The 18,510-nt window shown below is 38.6% G+C and overlaps 1 protein-coding gene across 3 annotated transcripts in view; it reads left to right on the plus strand.

Moving 5' to 3' along the window:
• Positions 1-18,510, plus strand: part of COL25A1 (collagen, type XXV, alpha 1) — a 358,759-nt gene that overhangs the window by 265,705 nt on the left and 74,544 nt on the right. For all 3 annotated transcript variants that reach the window (XM_012655108.1, XM_012655107.1, XM_012655109.1), the window contains exons 13-15: positions 9,895-9,948; positions 11,861-11,887; positions 14,614-14,658. In XM_012655108.1, coding sequence (XP_012510562.1) covers positions 9,895-9,948; positions 11,861-11,887; positions 14,614-14,658 — 126 coding nt within the window. The remainder of the gene's footprint in view (positions 1-9,894; positions 9,949-11,860; positions 11,888-14,613; positions 14,659-18,510) is intronic.

The raw sequence follows: 18,510 nt of genomic DNA on the forward strand, positions 1-18,510 counted from the left end.
AATTTTGTGGTAGAACTATTTTTTAAACTGAAGAATTCTTTAGTAAAATAAATTGCCATCTACCATTTTTATTTGTGTGTTTATATGTCAGTTCTTTAAAAATCTGCACTCTTAATAGTCTTATTACAACCCTGTATACCTTCATCTTTCTTGGCATCTATAAGATTAAAGCATGACAATAATAATTTATTTGAATGGCAATTAGTGCCCAGCACTGGACAAATGCCAGGAGAGGGAAGAGCTGGGGACAGATAAAGAGTACATAGACTAATTTATGCAGCTCTTAGTTCATATCCTTGTCTCTTTGTTACTATGAAAATCATGTTAAAGATTTTCAGGATTAAAACAAATCATTTTTGTCTACACAAGCTAGAATTTTTCTGAGGCCCCAGAGTCCTAGGGATTCTTTCCAAAGCTAAAGACAAATATCAGATGATCTTGTTTCATGTATTTTTCAAGTGCTTTCTAGAATGTATTATTATTTTTAAAACTTCAAAATATAAAGTAAAAATTAATATTAGTGTGTCACCTTGGATCTATCCTAGATAGCTATGTGATTCTTAAGTAACATTAAATTTTAATTAGTTTACAGTTATGACATTTGGAATTCCTTTTCATCCCTTACACACGGGCCTCACAGTTATTCACTGATGTTAATCTTCACAGCATACTTCTAATGGCATTTTTATTGTAAATATATTTAGAGAACAGATAAATTGAAGCTCTCAGACTTCCAAAGATCAAGCCATTGATTTAAGTCTGTACAGTGGGCTATACAATGAACCCAGTATTTTTTATTCCTGATTCACTCACTAGAACCACTAAACACACTGGGCTTGGGTATTTGTGTGTGTGTGTGTGTGTGTGTGTAGCTTTGCTACTCAGTATTTGTATGACCTTGAACAAACTACTTACCTTCTCTGAGTCTTAGTTTCTTCATTTGTCAAATAGGGATTATAATATTTACCTTCAAGTTTAATCAGAAACAAATGAAGAAAGTAATAAATGTAACTGTCTATTAAAAGATATTATTAAATGAGAATATTTTCCTCTCTGAATTAGAGGCATTAACCTCCATGATTCAGGAACCTCCTGCTGTCCAAGAGAACATCAGTAAGAAGTATTATCTCATTCTACTCCTCACTGACCCTTAGAATTTTGCCAGTTGGCCATACCGTTTAAAATTTCTATTAATAATTAAGCACGTTCTCTTTCCAAGAGAAAAAGAATAATTTACCATTCAAACTATGCATAGATTTATTTTGGAGAACTATACTTTAGGAAAGAAAAAAATTAGCTGAGTTTTAAAATTTAAAAAAAGGATATATTTTCAAGGGCAAGTCATAGAAACTTAACAGAACTGGTTGAAAAAATAAACATATTTCTTCATGTAACGTGAACTTGAAAGCCCAGCACTAATGTGGCTTCAGCTTTGCTCTGGCAACTAAACCTCATCACTAAGAACCCAATTTCCTTCATCTGTCCATCCTTCTTGCACGTTGCTACCTTTGTCCTCGACTGTGCTTCCTCTTGATTGGAAGGTGGCTGCCAATCACTCCTGGAACTTTATTCTTCCATAGTTACACTCAGTGAGAGAGTGTCTTTCCCTAAACACCCAGCACCACTTGTGAGCTCCTTTGTAACTAGAGACACTTCAGTCGCAGGTCTCCCCTCATCCCCTTGCTAGGGGAATGTCAGACAGATTGGCTAGAAACTTCTTTTCTAATGGTCCCAGTCCAGTGGAAAGTTGCAATGGCACTAATTGTCTCACTTAGAAAAGATTTGTGCAACACAAGACAGCTGACTTGTATCTGACTTCTCCCAGCCCTAAGAAACTCACTTCAGATAACCCCCTTCAATCATTTTGATATTTTGCCTTCCTAAACCATATACTTTTGTTCTTAATCTTTTTGCCTCCATAAGAGTACACATGGAGGACAATTTTTCAAATTCAGAAAAGAGAACCCTCTGTAGCATCATGCCTTCTGGCTGGTTTTGCTCACTTTCACACCTTTCATACGTTATTTAAACAGGAAATACTGAGTAGTCCTTCCCTTGGGCGCAGGCAAGCAGTGCCCCTCTTCTAAGCCTCCTCTGTCCGTCTTGCGATGCTGCCCTTCCCATGGGGTGTGGAGTCCATGGGCCAAGGAGACTCAGAGTCCAGTCTCCCCACTTCTAGATCATGTTCCAGGTACCCGGGAGCCAAGATTTCCTGCCTCAACTGGCCTGAGTCTGCTTCTAGTGCCAGTATTGGCCTCCTGCCGGGTCTGTGTGCCCAAGCGTGAGCCACGCTGCTGGCATGTGCACCCCTGAAACCGCGGGTGGCCACGGAACACTGTTGGTGAGGAGCTATATGCCAGCCTTGCAGGCGGTGGTGTTCCCATGTCACCTCCAAGGCTCTTCCTAGAGAGAACTGGGGCGGGAAAGAGTGGGGTGTGGGAAGAAAAGGGAGGAAATGAGCTGGAGGCTGGGGAAGTGATCCATGGTACTCTCACCCAGACCTCAAGGCAAATAACTCCTCTCATTTATGTAAATTTCCCCGAAACAAATTCTATTTAACTATTTTCTGTGACCCCCCTAAACTTCTAGCTGTCTCTCTGCATTTCAATTTCTTTGTTCAAATTGTGTTGTGTATATTTCTGTCTACATTACAGTATAGAAATCTAAAATAAAAAAGCGTTAACCAGCAGGCTTAGTTCTGAAATAGCTCATACTGTAATATGATTGATAGAACTGTCATGTTTTCTTATTTTACACTTTTAGGCATTTGTAATTTTTAAAAAAGCATAATGAAGATTTGGTTCCTAGATTTAATTTAGTTGTTACTTTAGTTGTTATCCGAAATAGCATATTAGTATTAAGTTCCTGGCTAATACACCTGTCTGCTTTTCTACTAATTAGTATTCACATTCCCACTGTGGACAAAGAGATTCGAATTTTAGGGAAGGGGTTTGCTGATTAGATAAACCTGATAAAACTCCCCCAAAAGAATGCCGGTTCTTTGATGCCTACCCAAACCTAGTTGTCCAGACTAAGGGTTTTCTGTTTTTCCTTTCACTGTGTTACAAAGCCGCCTCTGCCTCCAGGAAAGAAAAGTAAAAAGAATCAGGTATTGCAAGTAGGAGCTAAAAACTGCTCAACTGCTCCACACAGAGAGAAGCTGAACGCCCAGGATGGTGTAGGAAGGAGGGAAGGAGGAGGACGGTGGGGTGGAAGGGAGGGGAGAGGAGAAGCGGTGAGATGAAGACAGACTCAGCTCTGCGGTGGGTGCCATGTCTTCCTGAGAGCACCTCACAGCCCGTCTGAGCTCACAAAATGCCTGGAATCAAACATTGAATTCAGCCTCGCGCACTTTGCAGAAGAAAAGCTGAGCCCCGTAGAAGCCCAAGCAATTCGCGCTGCGACCAGAAGTAGAAAAGCAAGGATTCGAATGGAAGTTTCCTAAAGCTACTTCACTATTTTATGCTAAAATTAAATTTAAAGGAAATGTGGTAAAACTGAATGAATTTTTCAGACACAAGCTACTCAGATAGAAGAAACACAAGATGAGGAATCAGAAGACCTGGGTTCTAATCTCACATCTGCCTCTTTGCAGCTGTTTGTTCCTGGAAAAGTTACTTCCCCTCTCTGAGTGTGTTTCTTCAACTGGCTTGCTTCCTTTCAACTAAAATATTTCACTCTTTTGTGAGTGCTTCTGCTTAGGGAGAAGCAGATGTTTGAGTTCATGAGGTAAATGATGACACTTGTGTAAATTCTGAAAGCGTCTTTGGGGACCTTTCGCTGACATGATAATTTATGGAGCCAGCTTCACCCCAGCTACTTCTCCCCCTTTGCCTGAGGCACATGGGGTGAGGGGGAGCAGATGGGAGAGGGGAGATAGCAAGTAAGTGGAAATGTTGATAATGGCCCAGTCTCTATTCACAGACCAAACTGTTGGAACCTTTAGTCCCCTAGGACAGGGGTCCCCAACCTGTGGTGAGTTGTATAATTATTTCATTATATATTACAATGTAATAATAATAGAAATAAAGTGCACAATAAATGTAATGTGCTTGAATCATCCCGAAACCATTCCCCCCCATCCCTGGTCTGCGGAAAAACTGTCTTCTATGAAAACGGTCTCTGGTGCCAAAAAGGCTGGGGACTGCTGCTCTAGAAAACCACTTTTCCCGTGCCAGAGTCCTGGGGGGCTTAAGGTTTTTCTTGGAAGCTGTGAAAGTTCTCCTCATTCCCGGCACCCTGCTCCTTCCCTCCCCAATTCACGCCCCCCTTAGCTCTACTCTGCACGGAGCCTCTGTCCTTCAATCCTCGGGTTTCACACTGACCTGGGCAGGACCAGGAGGTGTGTCACTGCGAAGCTATCGTCTCTCCTACCTTTTCCTGGGTCCCTTCTCTTTTCCCAGTGATGACGGCCTTGCTGTAGCTGAGACGGAGCCATCTCTTGTCGTGATGGTTACAGTTATTTTCCAATGTCCTGGCCCGGCAGCCTGTGTGGTGCTTTACACCTTCACGTGGGCTAATGCAGCGCCGCTCCCGCGTCCATTCACTCCTCCCGCGCCCGGGCACTCAACAGTTACTGTGTGCAAGCGCAGTTTCTAGGCCCCGCGAAGAACAGCGAATGCGTGGACCGCGTCCTCCTGGGCTCCGGCAGCTCTCAGACCAGTGGGGATAGGGCTGCCAGGTAAAATACAGGTTGTTCAATGACATTTGATTTTTAGATAACACAGAATTTTTAATACGATTATGTCCCATTTAATATTTGGAATGTACTTAACTGAAATATCGTTCATTGTTTATCTGAAATTTAAATTTAACCACGTGCCTTATATTTTTATTCATCACACCTGGCAATCCTAATGGGGAAGACAGAAAAGTACAAAAAGTTTTCTTAGGTGGCAATTCGTACACTAGAGCAAGGCACAGGCATATGCGTAGAGTATAGGTCATGGGCGCAGAGAGGGGGCAGAGTAACTGAGGCTGACCTGTAACAAGGGGCATTTGGGCTGAGGGCAGAGGAGGTGAGAGAGTAATGCCCGGACATCTGCGGCAAGAGCATCGGAGGCCCCTTAGAGAGGACCCCAAAGGCCACGGCCTGCAGGTGCCTGCCTCGCATGCTGGAGCAGGTGACAGGGACGTGCAGATGCAGGGTCAGCGCGGCAGCAGGGCCAGAGCATGTGGGACCTGGGGTCACTGTGCGGATTTGGGCCCTTATTCCGAGTGGGATGGGGCTGGCTTGGCGAGAACCGAGTGAAGGAGCTCTACGCCTGACTGTGTTTAAGGGAATGTCGGGAGGGGTGGGGCTGGCAGGAACCTCGGTTAGTTGGTCCCCAGAGTCAGCCGCTGGCCCCTGGCCAACTGTGGTGCCACCCAGTCACACACAGGCTTTGCTCTCACTGACCTCTGACAGCCACTCTGGCCTGAGCCCCGGGTACTGTCCTGACCCGCAGGGTTCTGTGGTGGAGTTCGGCTCCCTGCGCGCCAGGGTCTCCGTTCTGAAGTCTCGCTGCGTGTTGAACTGCTTTGTACCCATGGCGCTCCCTCCCTGCTTTTAAAGGTTTTGGGTTCCCCATGCCTTCTAATAATTCAAGAATTTTATAGTTGAAACCAATGCTTAAGAGAAATATAATGCAAGCCTCAAACAGAAGCCGCATATGCAATTTTAAATTTTGTTAGCCACGTTGAAAAAAAGTAAAAAGCAAGTAATGTCAATTTTAATAATATAGCTTATTTAACTCAATATATGGTCAAAATTATCATTTGAACATCATATGAATTAGTATCTCAAGATTAATAATATTCACATTATTAATGAGATATTTTACGTTCTTTTTTTCCCCTTCTAAATCTTCAAAATTGTGCTATACACTCACTTCACATCTCAGTTAGGAGGAGCCACATTCCCACTGCCCCGTGGCCTCCTGTGGCTGGTGGTGCCATATTGGACAGTACAGGTGTAAACTCTGCCCATTTTCAAGGTCTAGCCGTAGACCCATTCCGTACCCAGTCCCACGGCCAGAATGGAAACTATTGTGGTTGAAGGGATGGTGAACAATATTCCTGCTAAATGACCTGTTTCCCTTTAGCTCTCAATACTTGTAAGAAAACTGCGTTCCTTTCTATCATGAAGTATTCTTTCAAGTTGTCCTTGAGTAGCAGTACCTAATCGTAAAAGCCTTGAGTGATGTTTTACATTAGGGTTCTAAAGAGTATTTGGTTTAAAAAATATGAAAGCAAGAAAGCCATCCTTCTTAAAAGTCAGCACAACTTATTTTCAGCTTAAATATAGAAATGGTCATTTGGGAATTGTCATACTGGGAACAGCCTTAAAATTTAAAGTATAGTAGAGAAACTCCCATACATCTACCTGTAGTTAAGATGTTAGCTGCTGTTTTTATTACGATCTATGAATGTCCTCAGTGTTTGTAAATATGAAATGCATTCAGAAATAGATGGATAGATTATCCAACAAACATGAGACTGGCTCCCCCCACACACATATAACACACAACCTAATTCCCATGTTTTGCCTGTACCTTTCTGATATATTTTTCTATCTATGTACATTTTTGCTATTATATAGTAGTAGAATATCATTGTAACTTTATTTGAGGAGGCTTCATGATAATTTTTGTCCTCATATATTAGAATATATTAATATATGACCTATGGTTCATTGCTCATTAAGACTTCTCTTTTATTTCTATTTATTATGCTTCTTCATGAAAAGAGTTTCATGAACTCAATTAAATGCCCCCTTAAGTTATTATGTGTATATCTTTTTTTCTCCAACTCAAAAATCAACTCTTTGGGCACAGACACCTGTCATGTCTATTTCATCTTTATATCCCATAAAGCAGTCAGCCCAGAGTAGAACATACAGTACATTTTCACTGTGAGTTGAATGTATCAGTGCCTTGCAGATTCCCATAGCTTGGCTTTGGTACTCAGAGTCATACAGCAGTTCACCTCTAACATTTCTTTTACACAACCTGGGAAATGAAGTTTGGACAATATGAAAATGTTCCATATCCTCCTAATCTAACTTGGAATATAATTTTCTTGATATAACTTATTAGAAAGGTAAAATGCTATGAGTCATTTTTTCTTCTTTTCATTCTCCCTGATTCATTCAGGAAACAGCTTTATTCACTTTGCAGAATTAAAATGTTGTGAATACCTATTGAAATTATAAACACACGAGAAAATATTTAACCTTACAAGCGAAAAAGAAGTTTAAAAATTGAACAGTAAGCTCTCATTTGTGCTTACTAAAAAAGGCAAAAAAAAATGATTAAAATTGTGATATTCAGTGCTGATAGAGTTGTACAGATTTGTGAAAAAGTGTGGAGTGGATGCCTACAAAAGCAAATAAAACTCAGAACCCTTTTCAAAAGCAATTTAGAAATACACAGTTACTGCCATATAATGTTTCCATTGACTAATAAAACAAATTCAGGGAATTTATCATAATTAATTCATTTGACAGAAAAATATGAGTATGTTTACAGAAGTGTATATTTAATATATCTTCAATAGCAAAAATTGGAAACAACCGGAATATCCGACAATGTGGAGCTGATTAAAAGCATGATCACACCTGACTTTGATAGAGGATAAACTACTCACAAGTTAATCATCAATACTATGCGAAAACAAATGTGTGGTGTAAAGATAATAAAAAATCAAACCATGCAATATGCTTACAGTTGCTTGAAAATATGTAAGCTAAGTAACAAAGACTAGGAGACAGGACAAAGTGAAAACAATTATTATAGAGTGATGGGATTATGGGTGCAGTGTTTTGGTTGCCTTTTCATGTTAAAGATATGTAAAATCAAAGAAAAAAAGAGATCAAGTTTTAGTCCCCTGATGTTCATATATTAAGAAGAATGTTATGCAGATACCTAAGCAACGTTTCTCTTCCTCGATTCAAAATCTCAGCATGAATTTTGTCCAGTTCCAGGGGCTTAACCATTTTTTTTAAAATAACTCTGGCTACCATGGTTATTCTTTGAAAGTCTAAACAAAGTTTGTATTGTTCCCTGGCAGCATCTCTTATTTGCATTAAACCATGAGTTATGATATTAATGCATCCTGTTGTGGATTCTTTGAAGAAAGCAGACTCGATAGCCCTTTTTCTGGTTGCATAGTAAATGATAGTCCTCTTTCAGGGGTATTCTATTTCCAAGTTCTTATCCTTTGTTATGTACAAATGGCCTAGCAAAATATTCCCATAATGGCCACTATTATTCTAAGGCAACATTTTTGTCATTTTACCAAGGAAAGTGCAAGAGTTACAATTATAATGTGACTTTATACAGGAAGCAGAATTTCTTCCAGGAGGTTAAGACTTTAGCAATTATAATAATCCAGTATAATAATGAAACATTTTTGCTCTTCTAGAAAGACACCATAAGCCTCACATTGCTTAGTTTATCTGGTAGGTGTGCAAAAATCATCTTTACGTAAGTTATATTCAATTTAGGTTTCTATACATTCTGAAAGGTCATTTATAAATGGGATGTATAAACCAAATGATGATAAGGATAGAAATATTCATCTACTCTCTCACAATTTCTAGATACATTCCAGTGTAACATGTAATGTGTTAAGAGCATGACCTCTTAAGTTAGATCATGAGAGTTCAAATTGTAACTATAGTTGTACAAACCTGGACTAATTACTTAGCTTCTGTATGCCTTAGTTTCTTCACCTGCTAAATAAGGATAAAAATAGTATTTACCTCATAGAAGTTTGTGAGAATTGAGTTAATGAATGTAAAGATTCTGGCACTTAAGAAATGTTACTATGATTATTAATGTACATGTTTTTGAAGCTGGAAACACAGATATAAAAATGACACAATTCTTGCTTTCCGGGTGACTTAGAAAACATTCTTAAAAATCAATTAAGTTTGCAGTGAACCTTAAACTACTGTAAAAAGTAAAGTTTTGTTTTTTTTTTAAATCAACTAAGGAGACACTTTACTACTCTCAACAGAAAGAAGAAAGTCGCCCGGTAGCTGGGGCACACAGTAAAGGGCTTTGGGGATGTCTTAAATGGAAGTGGAATTCTGTTTGCTCTAAGTCTGAGCCACCTGGAAGCACGAAGGGCCAGGTGTCTTTCCTTAGCTTCTGGACACTGCAACGGGTCTTTTCCTCTTTGGAAAACAATTGCTGAATCAAAATCTGGAAAGACTAGTATACATCACCATCTTTCTGAAATGGGAAATTTTTCTAGCCTAATAGCCATCATCTTTTGCCCAAAAGCCGATAGATCCTTGTTCAGTATGATAATGAGAGCCGTTAAGTCTGAATGTTTATTCTAATTATTTTCACAATGAAATTGGAAAGAGAAACCACAGCCGTTGCTACTTTTTATTTTGGTGTCAAATGTGTCTAAATGAATTAAGGTGTCTAAATGAATACACAGATGGGTGTATTCTTCAAAATTTAGATGTGTAAATGTTCGTGTGATGAAGTCTAAGATGAAAATAGAATGATTTAGTTTTTATTTTCCTGAGCTGATGAATCACTTAAAAGTTCCCCGCCAAGAGAGTCTTATATTTTCAGATGTCTTTACTCATTCAACAAATATTTATTTCATGCCTACGCTGTGCCCAGCACCATGCTAGATGTTAATTTCTACTCATAAATTGCTTCAGCTTTCTTAATGATGAAAAGACTAAACAAAGGAAATTAACCTTGTTATATCCTTGCTCCTTGCACCTAGAATTTTGGACCATACAAGCTAACTTAAATTTACACTACTGGTTACTTATTCTCTATCTACATATAGAGCATGGCTCTATAAGAATGGCTATCTCCTCTAATGATCTATATAATGTATTGATTTTGTCCATTTTACTTAGTAGTATCAATTTTTTATTTTGAGGGTGAACCCGGGCTACCAGGAGCAGTAGGACAGAATGGACTACCGGGGCCAAAGGTTAGTACAAATAAAGCCAAGCAAAATCATTTGACACTTGAATGTCCACGAAATCGTAAGCTGTGACAATATTTTAATAGCCCGCTTGTTGTACTAGAATGGATTTTTTTGTCAATAGTATAATATGCGACAGTAGAACTTTGTGACTAATGAATAAATTATGTTGGTGATTCTCATTAGCATTAAAATGCAGAAAAACAAATAGACTGTCTAAAATCTTTATTCTGGGATACCTAAATAACATAAGAAAGCCCATAAGACTATTGTCATTTTACCACTTAATGAGCATATAAAAACGTAGATCATGTCCATACTGCCTAAAATTTGCATATCTAGAAGACTAACTAGAGAAGATGTTCATAGTGCCACTGTGGCTTTTCCTCAAGATTTTGCCACCTCCAACCCACTATAGCCAGTTAATCAGATGAAGAGCAGAATAAAGATGTTTAAAAATGGATGTAATCTGAATTACTAAATAAGGAAAAAATGTAATGAGGATTTTTTTGCATTGCAAGTTTTCTTTGTTTCTTGAAGAACAAATGAATCTGTTAAATATAAAAAGATTGGTGACAGTTTAGTTTAAACCAAACAGGCAGACAAATCCCAAATCCTTTGATGAGAGAGCATCCCTTGAAGTACAAAACTAATGTCTAATCCCATCAGCTGTGCTCGTGTGTATCCGCACCCACAGATGCCTGTCAGCTGATTTTGCAGATCACATTGCTATGGACAGCCTCCGAGGACCGACCTGAAATTTATAGACCTATCCTTTGTCCTGCAAAAGAGGAAAGAAAATATTCCTTCTGGGCCTATAGCCGTTTTCCTGTCTTCTTCCCTTTCTTGCTCCATGCTAAAAAGCCAAATGATAGGAGTTTAATGCTTAATGCATGTTCACAGTGCTATTCTTGTGTTGCCTAGCGACCATCAGGATGGATGTCGAGCAGTGAAGATGACCAGACATTCAGAAACCAAAGGGTCAGGTTGAGTTCCAGGGAATGAAAAGAGTCTTGCCTCCAAACTGACTTCTGCAATAGGTTATAATTTTTTTCAAAAAACCCAACAACAATTGTCTTATTTCATTTTTTTTAAAAAGCAGTCTGATCTCAAGGCAATACTTACTCAAGCCTTTCATAGGGAAATATTATCATAATGTGTATAATTTACTTGAGAGCTCTCTCACTTTTATCCTTTCCTGGGTAAAGTGAAAATGAGCTTCTCTTCAGAGCACCATTTTGCATTTTAGTTCTCATGCTAGCCTGGTCATCATATGGAGTAAGGACCTCTCTCCCAAACTCACTTAAACTCTGCCCCATTCTAGCGTCTTGCCTGCAGGTACCGGTGCCTCCTAAAATACGCCTGACCTGGAACTTGCCGGTTGCTAGCAGTTAAAGAGAACTCATGACACTTCGAAGGGCTTCAAGTTTAGGACTGTTTATGACATCTTAGGGGAAGACAGATTGGGGATCGACACTGAACTACACTCCAGACCCCTGAAATCACCCATGCCCCAGGGGATGTTTTGAATAAAAACCTTTGTGGAAGGACATCCTAGTCCACCTTATTGATTCTGAGTTTGGGCAGAATCAAAAGGAGTAGACTAAGGAGCTTCTCAAGACATTGGATTGCCGCACCATTGTTCTCCTGAGTGCCACAGAAGCCAGTATCTGAATGATAATCTTGAAATATGTTTCTTTAGTCCTATAAAAGCAAAGAGTTAAGATTATATTTAATATTGATATCCATACTCAATTCTCCAGGAAACTCATCATTTGTTTTCATATAAAAACTATATATAGCCCAACTAGAAAGTGTTGCACATAATTAACCTAGTATGTTCAATGTATGTTTTGTCTAATAACAAAATTAGGTGTTTTATAATTTAAGGTCACCCAGTCTCTGTTCTTTTGTTCAGGGAGAACCTGGAGAACAAGGAAAGAAGGTGAGAACGATTCTGCCTGTATTTATCTCCACCCCCCCACCCGCTGCCAAGAGATACACAACTGAATCCTATGGCTGGTGGATAAATAGGTATAGAGAGACGGATAGATGATATAGATGTAGTTATAATGACCACAGTTGTTTTTTTTTTCAAGCTGCTAATTAGTGGAAGAATAAAATAGTGTAATTCTTATATATGGACAAAAGTTTGGATAAAAAGGTTTAAAAAAATGAAGAGAAGGGGAGCAAATTTCAACATTCTATGTCAAGCTTTTATATAACTTTGAAAAATCCTCAGGCCTGCAAAATCTCTGTTCTGCCTACTTGCTAATGTCATTCCAATACTTTTCCAAGCACCCACATCTCTCTCTGCTGCTTCTTATGTCATCAGGTTAAAGGGATACAGATGTTTACCTGCAGCAATTATCTGAAAGTTGCCCACGAAGAATTCCTATAAAAACTAAAAAGAGAAACAAAAGGAGAAACAGGGTGTCGAATGTTCAATTTCCCTTAGACTCCTTTCCTTATTACTTTCAGGCCTGTCCCGATTATTTTTAGACTCTCACTGCATAACGCGATACTTACTTTTCTGATTCTCATGCGATGTATGATACTTGAATAGTGTTTGAAAGTGTGCTGTCTGAGAAGGAAACTATCAAGATACTCTGTCGTGCTCTTCATATGTGATGCAGTCTTTCTGCAAATCAATACTGTAACCTCTAATCCCAAAGGAATTTCGTCTACAGATCAAGAAGAATTCTTGATTGTACGTGTATTTTTCAGCATTGCAAAGCAAAAAAGATACAAAGGCATTTATTTAAGTGGAAGGAGGGCAAAACAGAGGGGTGGAAAAAGACAGTTTGATGAGGGGAACAGCTCAGTCAAACCCTTCCCTTCACAACCACTCTGAGCCAGTTTTCCTAATACGAGGGTTTGTTTTGTTTGTTTTTTAATAAAGAGATTTTCAAGCAATTTTTTAAAAAGCATGCAAATCAGCTGCCTGTCAAAAGTCCTTCGTAACAGATTACCAGTACATTTGTTTGGCATCCAGTCAGTTCATGGTAATTTACGTGAAATTAATTAGTCATCAGATGACTCTTTTGTGTAGAAATCAAGGAGGGAAAAGGAGAAATGCTGGCACCGCCCCAGGCATTCACCGGAGCAAGTGTCCCAGGCTCCCCTGGTCTGCAGTGGTGCGTCTGTCACCACAGACAAATGCCAAGCGGGTCAACGTCATGCTTATTTGAAACAATAAAAGAAAATAAAGAGAAAACAGTGAAAGTCTCCCTCCCAACCTCCTCTCTACCTTCTCCCAGGAAACCATTATCAGTAGTTCCTGTCTTGTCTTAAAGAAATGTTTAAATAATAGAGAGGTCTTGTTGGCTGACGCCTGTAATCCTAGCACTTTGGGAGGCTGAGGTGGGAGGATTGCACGAAGCCAGGAGTTCAAGACCAACCTGGGCAACAGCAAGACATCGCCTCTACAAAAAAATTTTTAAAAAATTAGCCGGGCGTGATGGTGCACTCCTGTAGTCCCAGCTACTCGGGAAGCTGAGGCAGGAGGATCTCTTGAGTCCAGGAGTTTGAGGTTGCAGTGAGCTGTGATGGTGCCACTGCACTCCAGCCTGGGCAAGAGAGCAAGAGCCTACCTAAAAAAAAAAAAAAAAAAAAGTGATCACATTCCAGCCTATGGAACATGTGCCCAGTAATGCATTGTTTTCATTAATGGCTATCATTAACAGCTTATGATGTGCCAGATACCGTCCTAGTTGCTTTACACACAGTACATGACTTATTTCTTATAACTGCACGAAGTACCCTTACCCTTAGATTACACAGGAGAATCTTGAAGCGAAGAGAATTTCGTTTACCCAGCAGATGCTGGAGCTGGGCTCAGTCTCCCTGACTCCAAAGTCCGTGACATTTCCGCTATAACATGCTGTAAGATTTAAGTTCAAGTATTCAAAATGTAAAGAAGCAAAACATGGATACTCAATGAATGCCTTTTTTCCTAATGCATTGCTTCGTAGGGAGAAAAAGGAGATGTCACTAAAGAAATGGGCATAGGAAGTCTCAAAAATAACAACAAAAAAAAAAAGCACAAACTCCCCCAATTCATTTAAGTGTATGATTTTTTAAAAAGCTTTCTAATAAAATGTAAAACATTTATTTCATGAATGCAAACCATGTGGGCCCAGATAAATAAATATATTCAGTGCACAGGTTTTAAGGGCCGTGTATGTACTTTGAGGTCCTAGAGATTTGAGATGGGCTTGAAGACGGGGTAGAATTTATACAGACAGAAGGAAAAAGAGAGGCCAGGGGTCCGAGTGGCAGGAATGGTAGAAAGAAGGGTGCAGAGGTGGTGACGCACACGGCTTATTCAGGGAATAAGAGGAGACAGGATTGGTTCGAGAGGAGCTTTGAGCAGAGAAGAGACAGAGTTAAGGAAGCTCTAAGTGCCCAACAAACTCAGAGAAGGCAGACAGATAAATGACTGTTTTCTGTTAATATCATGAAATAGTTTAAAACTGTTTGGCCATGTTCACTGTAATAAACTTATTTTATTGATATCAGACTGCTGGTCAAGCAAAAGTACCTTAGTTCTATAGAACATTTGCAAGATATTTTAATAGGTAGTTTTTATGAAAGGAAACTTTAATGAAAAATACTATTTGCTTAATGTCACCAGTGTATTTTACGTGTATTGCTTTTTGCCCTTCTCAGGGAGATGCTGGAGAGAACGGCCCCAAAGGCGACACAGGCGAAAAGGTACGGTTTTGTGAAGCGTGGAAGGGTATGAGTATGAGCGAGAGGTCTTACTTCCTGTGTTTGGAAATGGGAGCTTTGAGAGCGGCAAGTGAGAGAGAGTGGTTTAATATGACATATAATTCTCCAAGATTAGAAAACAGTTAAATATTTGGTTTTGGTTTTTAAAAGGTGATTATCCACAAGCTCCTATCTATAAACTTAAATATTTTGAAAGTAAAATGGTATGTAAAAAATTCCAGAAAACGTGTAGCTGAGTTTCCAGTAATATGGCTTTCAGGGAATAAAAACACTTACTCGTGTGTAAATGAGACACACCCTTTATAGGCAAGATATAAAAGTGGAGTTTTTAAAGTGATTCCATTTGTCCCAGTTTTAGGAGAGAACTTGTCAGAGGATTGGGATGAGATTTACATGTTTGATTATAAGTTCATCTCACTTGATTAGAGCCTCTCACGTAGTCTTGAAAGTTTGCCTCAACTGGCAACCCACTAAATCTGGATATTTTATCAGCCTTTGTATTTTTTTTTTGGTCTTTTAAACTGTTATTAGCCCTTATATTGCAGTAGTCTTGTGGCTTGTCTTCCTGCCTCCCTCATTTTTAACCCCCGTCTGTGATTATAGCTTCTGTGTGGATTCATACTTTGCAGATGTCTCTGACATGGAAAGGATATTTTACTTTACTCGTGCTACATGTTAAGAATTGAGAAGATCTTTTAAGAAACTGGAAATAGAATAGAGTCAGATGGATTTTAATTTAAATCAAGCTAAGTAATTGAGTGATTGGAAAAAAAGAATTATTCATTTAGGCTTACAGTTGAGCATAAAACTATCCCACTTTGAAAATTATTACACTACAGATGGGTAACGGTTAGTCATAAAAACACACACACAAAATAAAAAGAAATTTATCTTGTTTCTTCTTATAAATATTAATATAAATATGGCACGGGTGGTAGGAATGAATTAATGTCACCATGTAGCAACTGTGGTTGTGTTCCAGGAGTAGTCTAGAAATTAGAGTGGACTCTCTGTCTCTCGTAGACCAGGGTTCCTCAAGCTCAGCAATATTGACATTTGGGGCCAGATAACCCTTTGTTGTGGGGTTTCAGATGTTCAGCTTCATTCTTGGCCTCTACTCATTAGATGCCTAAGCACCCCTGAGCTATAACAACCAAACATATCTCCAGAAATTGCCAAATGTTCCTTGGGAGACAGAATCGCCCCCAGTTGACTACCACTGCTGTAGACCTATTGTTTTAATCTGCCAAATTTCAGCATCATATGACATGAACCTGTTGAATGCAAATGAGCCCAATGATATTTACCCTGACTACTCTCGAAGTCAAAATTTGAAAGCTTGAATATATAAACCTGGATGTTATATTTAACTTTCTTGTTTTTACTTAAAAGCAGAGGTCAGTAAAGTGCCAGAAAATAAATATTTTAGGTTTCGTGGGCCATATGGTCTCTGTCAAAACTATTCAACTTTGTTGTTGTAGCATTAAAGCAACTATAGAGAATAGGTAAACAAATGAGTATGGCTGTGTTCCAATAAAACTTTATTTCCAGACACTAAAATTTTAATTTCATGTAATATTCGTGTGTCATGAGATATTATAGTTATTTTGATTTTTTTGACCATTGAAAAATATAAAAAACCATTCTTGGCTCATGAGTCTTGAAGGTGGCCAACTCGATTTGGCCATAATTGCTAACCTCTGCTTAAAAGAAAGGAAATACACAACACAGAGGGCAATTTCTTCTGTTGAAAAAAATTTATACCGAGTCTGAACTATGCCTATGTGGATTTATGTAAAGAATTTTATGCTTAAAAGATGTATTTTTAAAGCTTCATTTTTTGGAACATAGACCAATAATTGTTTCTTTAATCACACATTTTTTGAAATTTAATTTTATAATACTAAAGCAACTTTTTTTCTTCAAAAAGATCAAGGTCATCTCAAAGGAATACTGTTCTTATTTTATATATTAATACAAATCATTTACTATACTGACTCACACATAATAAACTCTCAATAAATATTAGCTTTTCTTACCACATGGAAATTGAAATCAACTAGATTGATTGTTTTTCTTTTTTTATCAAAAAGTTTTATTAGTCAGCTGAAATTAAGTATAAAAAATGCTTCAGTTGAAACGGAAATCATTTCTATAAACTTTCAATGGGTCTAAACAGGGAATTGTAAATAGGAATCTGTAATGTGTGTAATATGTAATCTGACCTGGAAGCCTTTACCCCAAGAATGCTGTAATTGGAATATAATTTTTGATGTGTTTTTTAAACATTTCCTGCTTCTGTCATATAATTTGTTTCCAGCATGTTGGAAACACTCTTCTCATGGCCTTTGTGTTCAGTATGTGAAACTCATTTATCATTTACCAAGTTTGAGACGTAAAATCAAAAAAATGCTTCTTTTCTGCCATTGATGTAGTAAATTACATCATTGGCTGATTCACTTTAATAGGATATTTTTCCTTTTGATCCAACTCAGTGCCTTTGGATGGTAAAGCCATCTAAGGCTTTCCAGACTGGTCATCTGGAAATGCTGTGGAACTATAAAAACCACGAGGCTGGATTTTCTCTGTGGCCAGCAACTTCGGTGCATTCCGGCCCACAACCACAGAGCACTGTAGGTTTAAGAATAACCTGCCAAAGACTGAGTTCAGTCACATGTAGAATTACTATGGAAGGGTTATGTTCTGCTGTTTGTACTGTTAATCCCACCAACAAATGTAGAAATGGATTTTTTTTATTTTTTTATTTTTTATTTTTTTTTGAGACAGGGTCTCACTCTGTTGCCCTGGGTTCAAGCAATTCTCCCACCTCAGCCTCCTGGGTAGCTTGGAGCACGCCCCCACACCCAGCTATTTTTTTTTTTTAATTCTTTGTGGAGACAGGGTCTTGCTATGTTGCCCAGGCTGGGGATTTCTTATCTGTCTCCTTCAACGTGAAAGTGGGTGTTTGTGCAGCACACTGAATGGTTTGACTACGCCATTTTACTATTCACAATTTTATCTGTTGATTCAGAGGTTCTACCTTCACTTTTTTGGCATTACATCTCTGTCTTCCTTTTTTTTTTTTTTGGCTCCCCCAGTTTCAATTTCTATGAATATGCTGCCTTTTTACTCTATATCTACATAGCATCTTTGATTTGCATCTGCTGAGCCTTGTCAGAAGCCACAGCATATTTGGAGCCACCAAACAAGTTGTCTTCTTTTCCTAAAATCACACCTGAAGGCCTGTCTCCGTGGGCACTCCCACCCCAGTCAGTGTGGGCCTTCTCTGATTAGCACACGTTTTCCCTTAGCTTGAAACATGCTTGCTGTCTGTCCTCCTTCCCAAATTCCTCACTCCCACTTCCCCGCTTTCTAATTTTATTCATTCTTCGGTTCACAAATTCACATTGTATACCTGTAACAAACCGTCACATATACCCTATGAGATATACAGCTATTATGTACCCATAATAATTAAAAATAAATGAAACTTAATATATAAGTCATTTCTCTTTGACAGCCTTTCAGTCCCCTCAGGATTGGTTAGGTCACTTGCTATATATCCCACAGCACTCTTTATAATCCCTATCCTAACCCTCGTCATGGTTCGTTGTAATTCCTTGTTTACTTGGACATCCAGCTCACCGAAAAAGAAAACAAACAAACAAAAAAAAACTGTATGGTGCCAGACTGTTCTATGCCCAGTACCAATCCTAGTTCCTAACACATAGTTAGAAGATGATAAATATTTATTGAATGAACAATCTTTTTAAAAATTTTATTTTAAACTGTTTCTTATTTTCATTAAATGCTAGAACATTTTCTCTGTACCAT

Source organism: Propithecus coquereli, unplaced genomic scaffold (assembly GCF_000956105.1).
Source record: "Propithecus coquereli isolate 6110/MARCELLA unplaced genomic scaffold, Pcoq_1.0 Scaffold46, whole genome shotgun sequence".
NCBI lineage: Eukaryota > Metazoa > Chordata > Mammalia > Primates > Indriidae > Propithecus > Propithecus coquereli.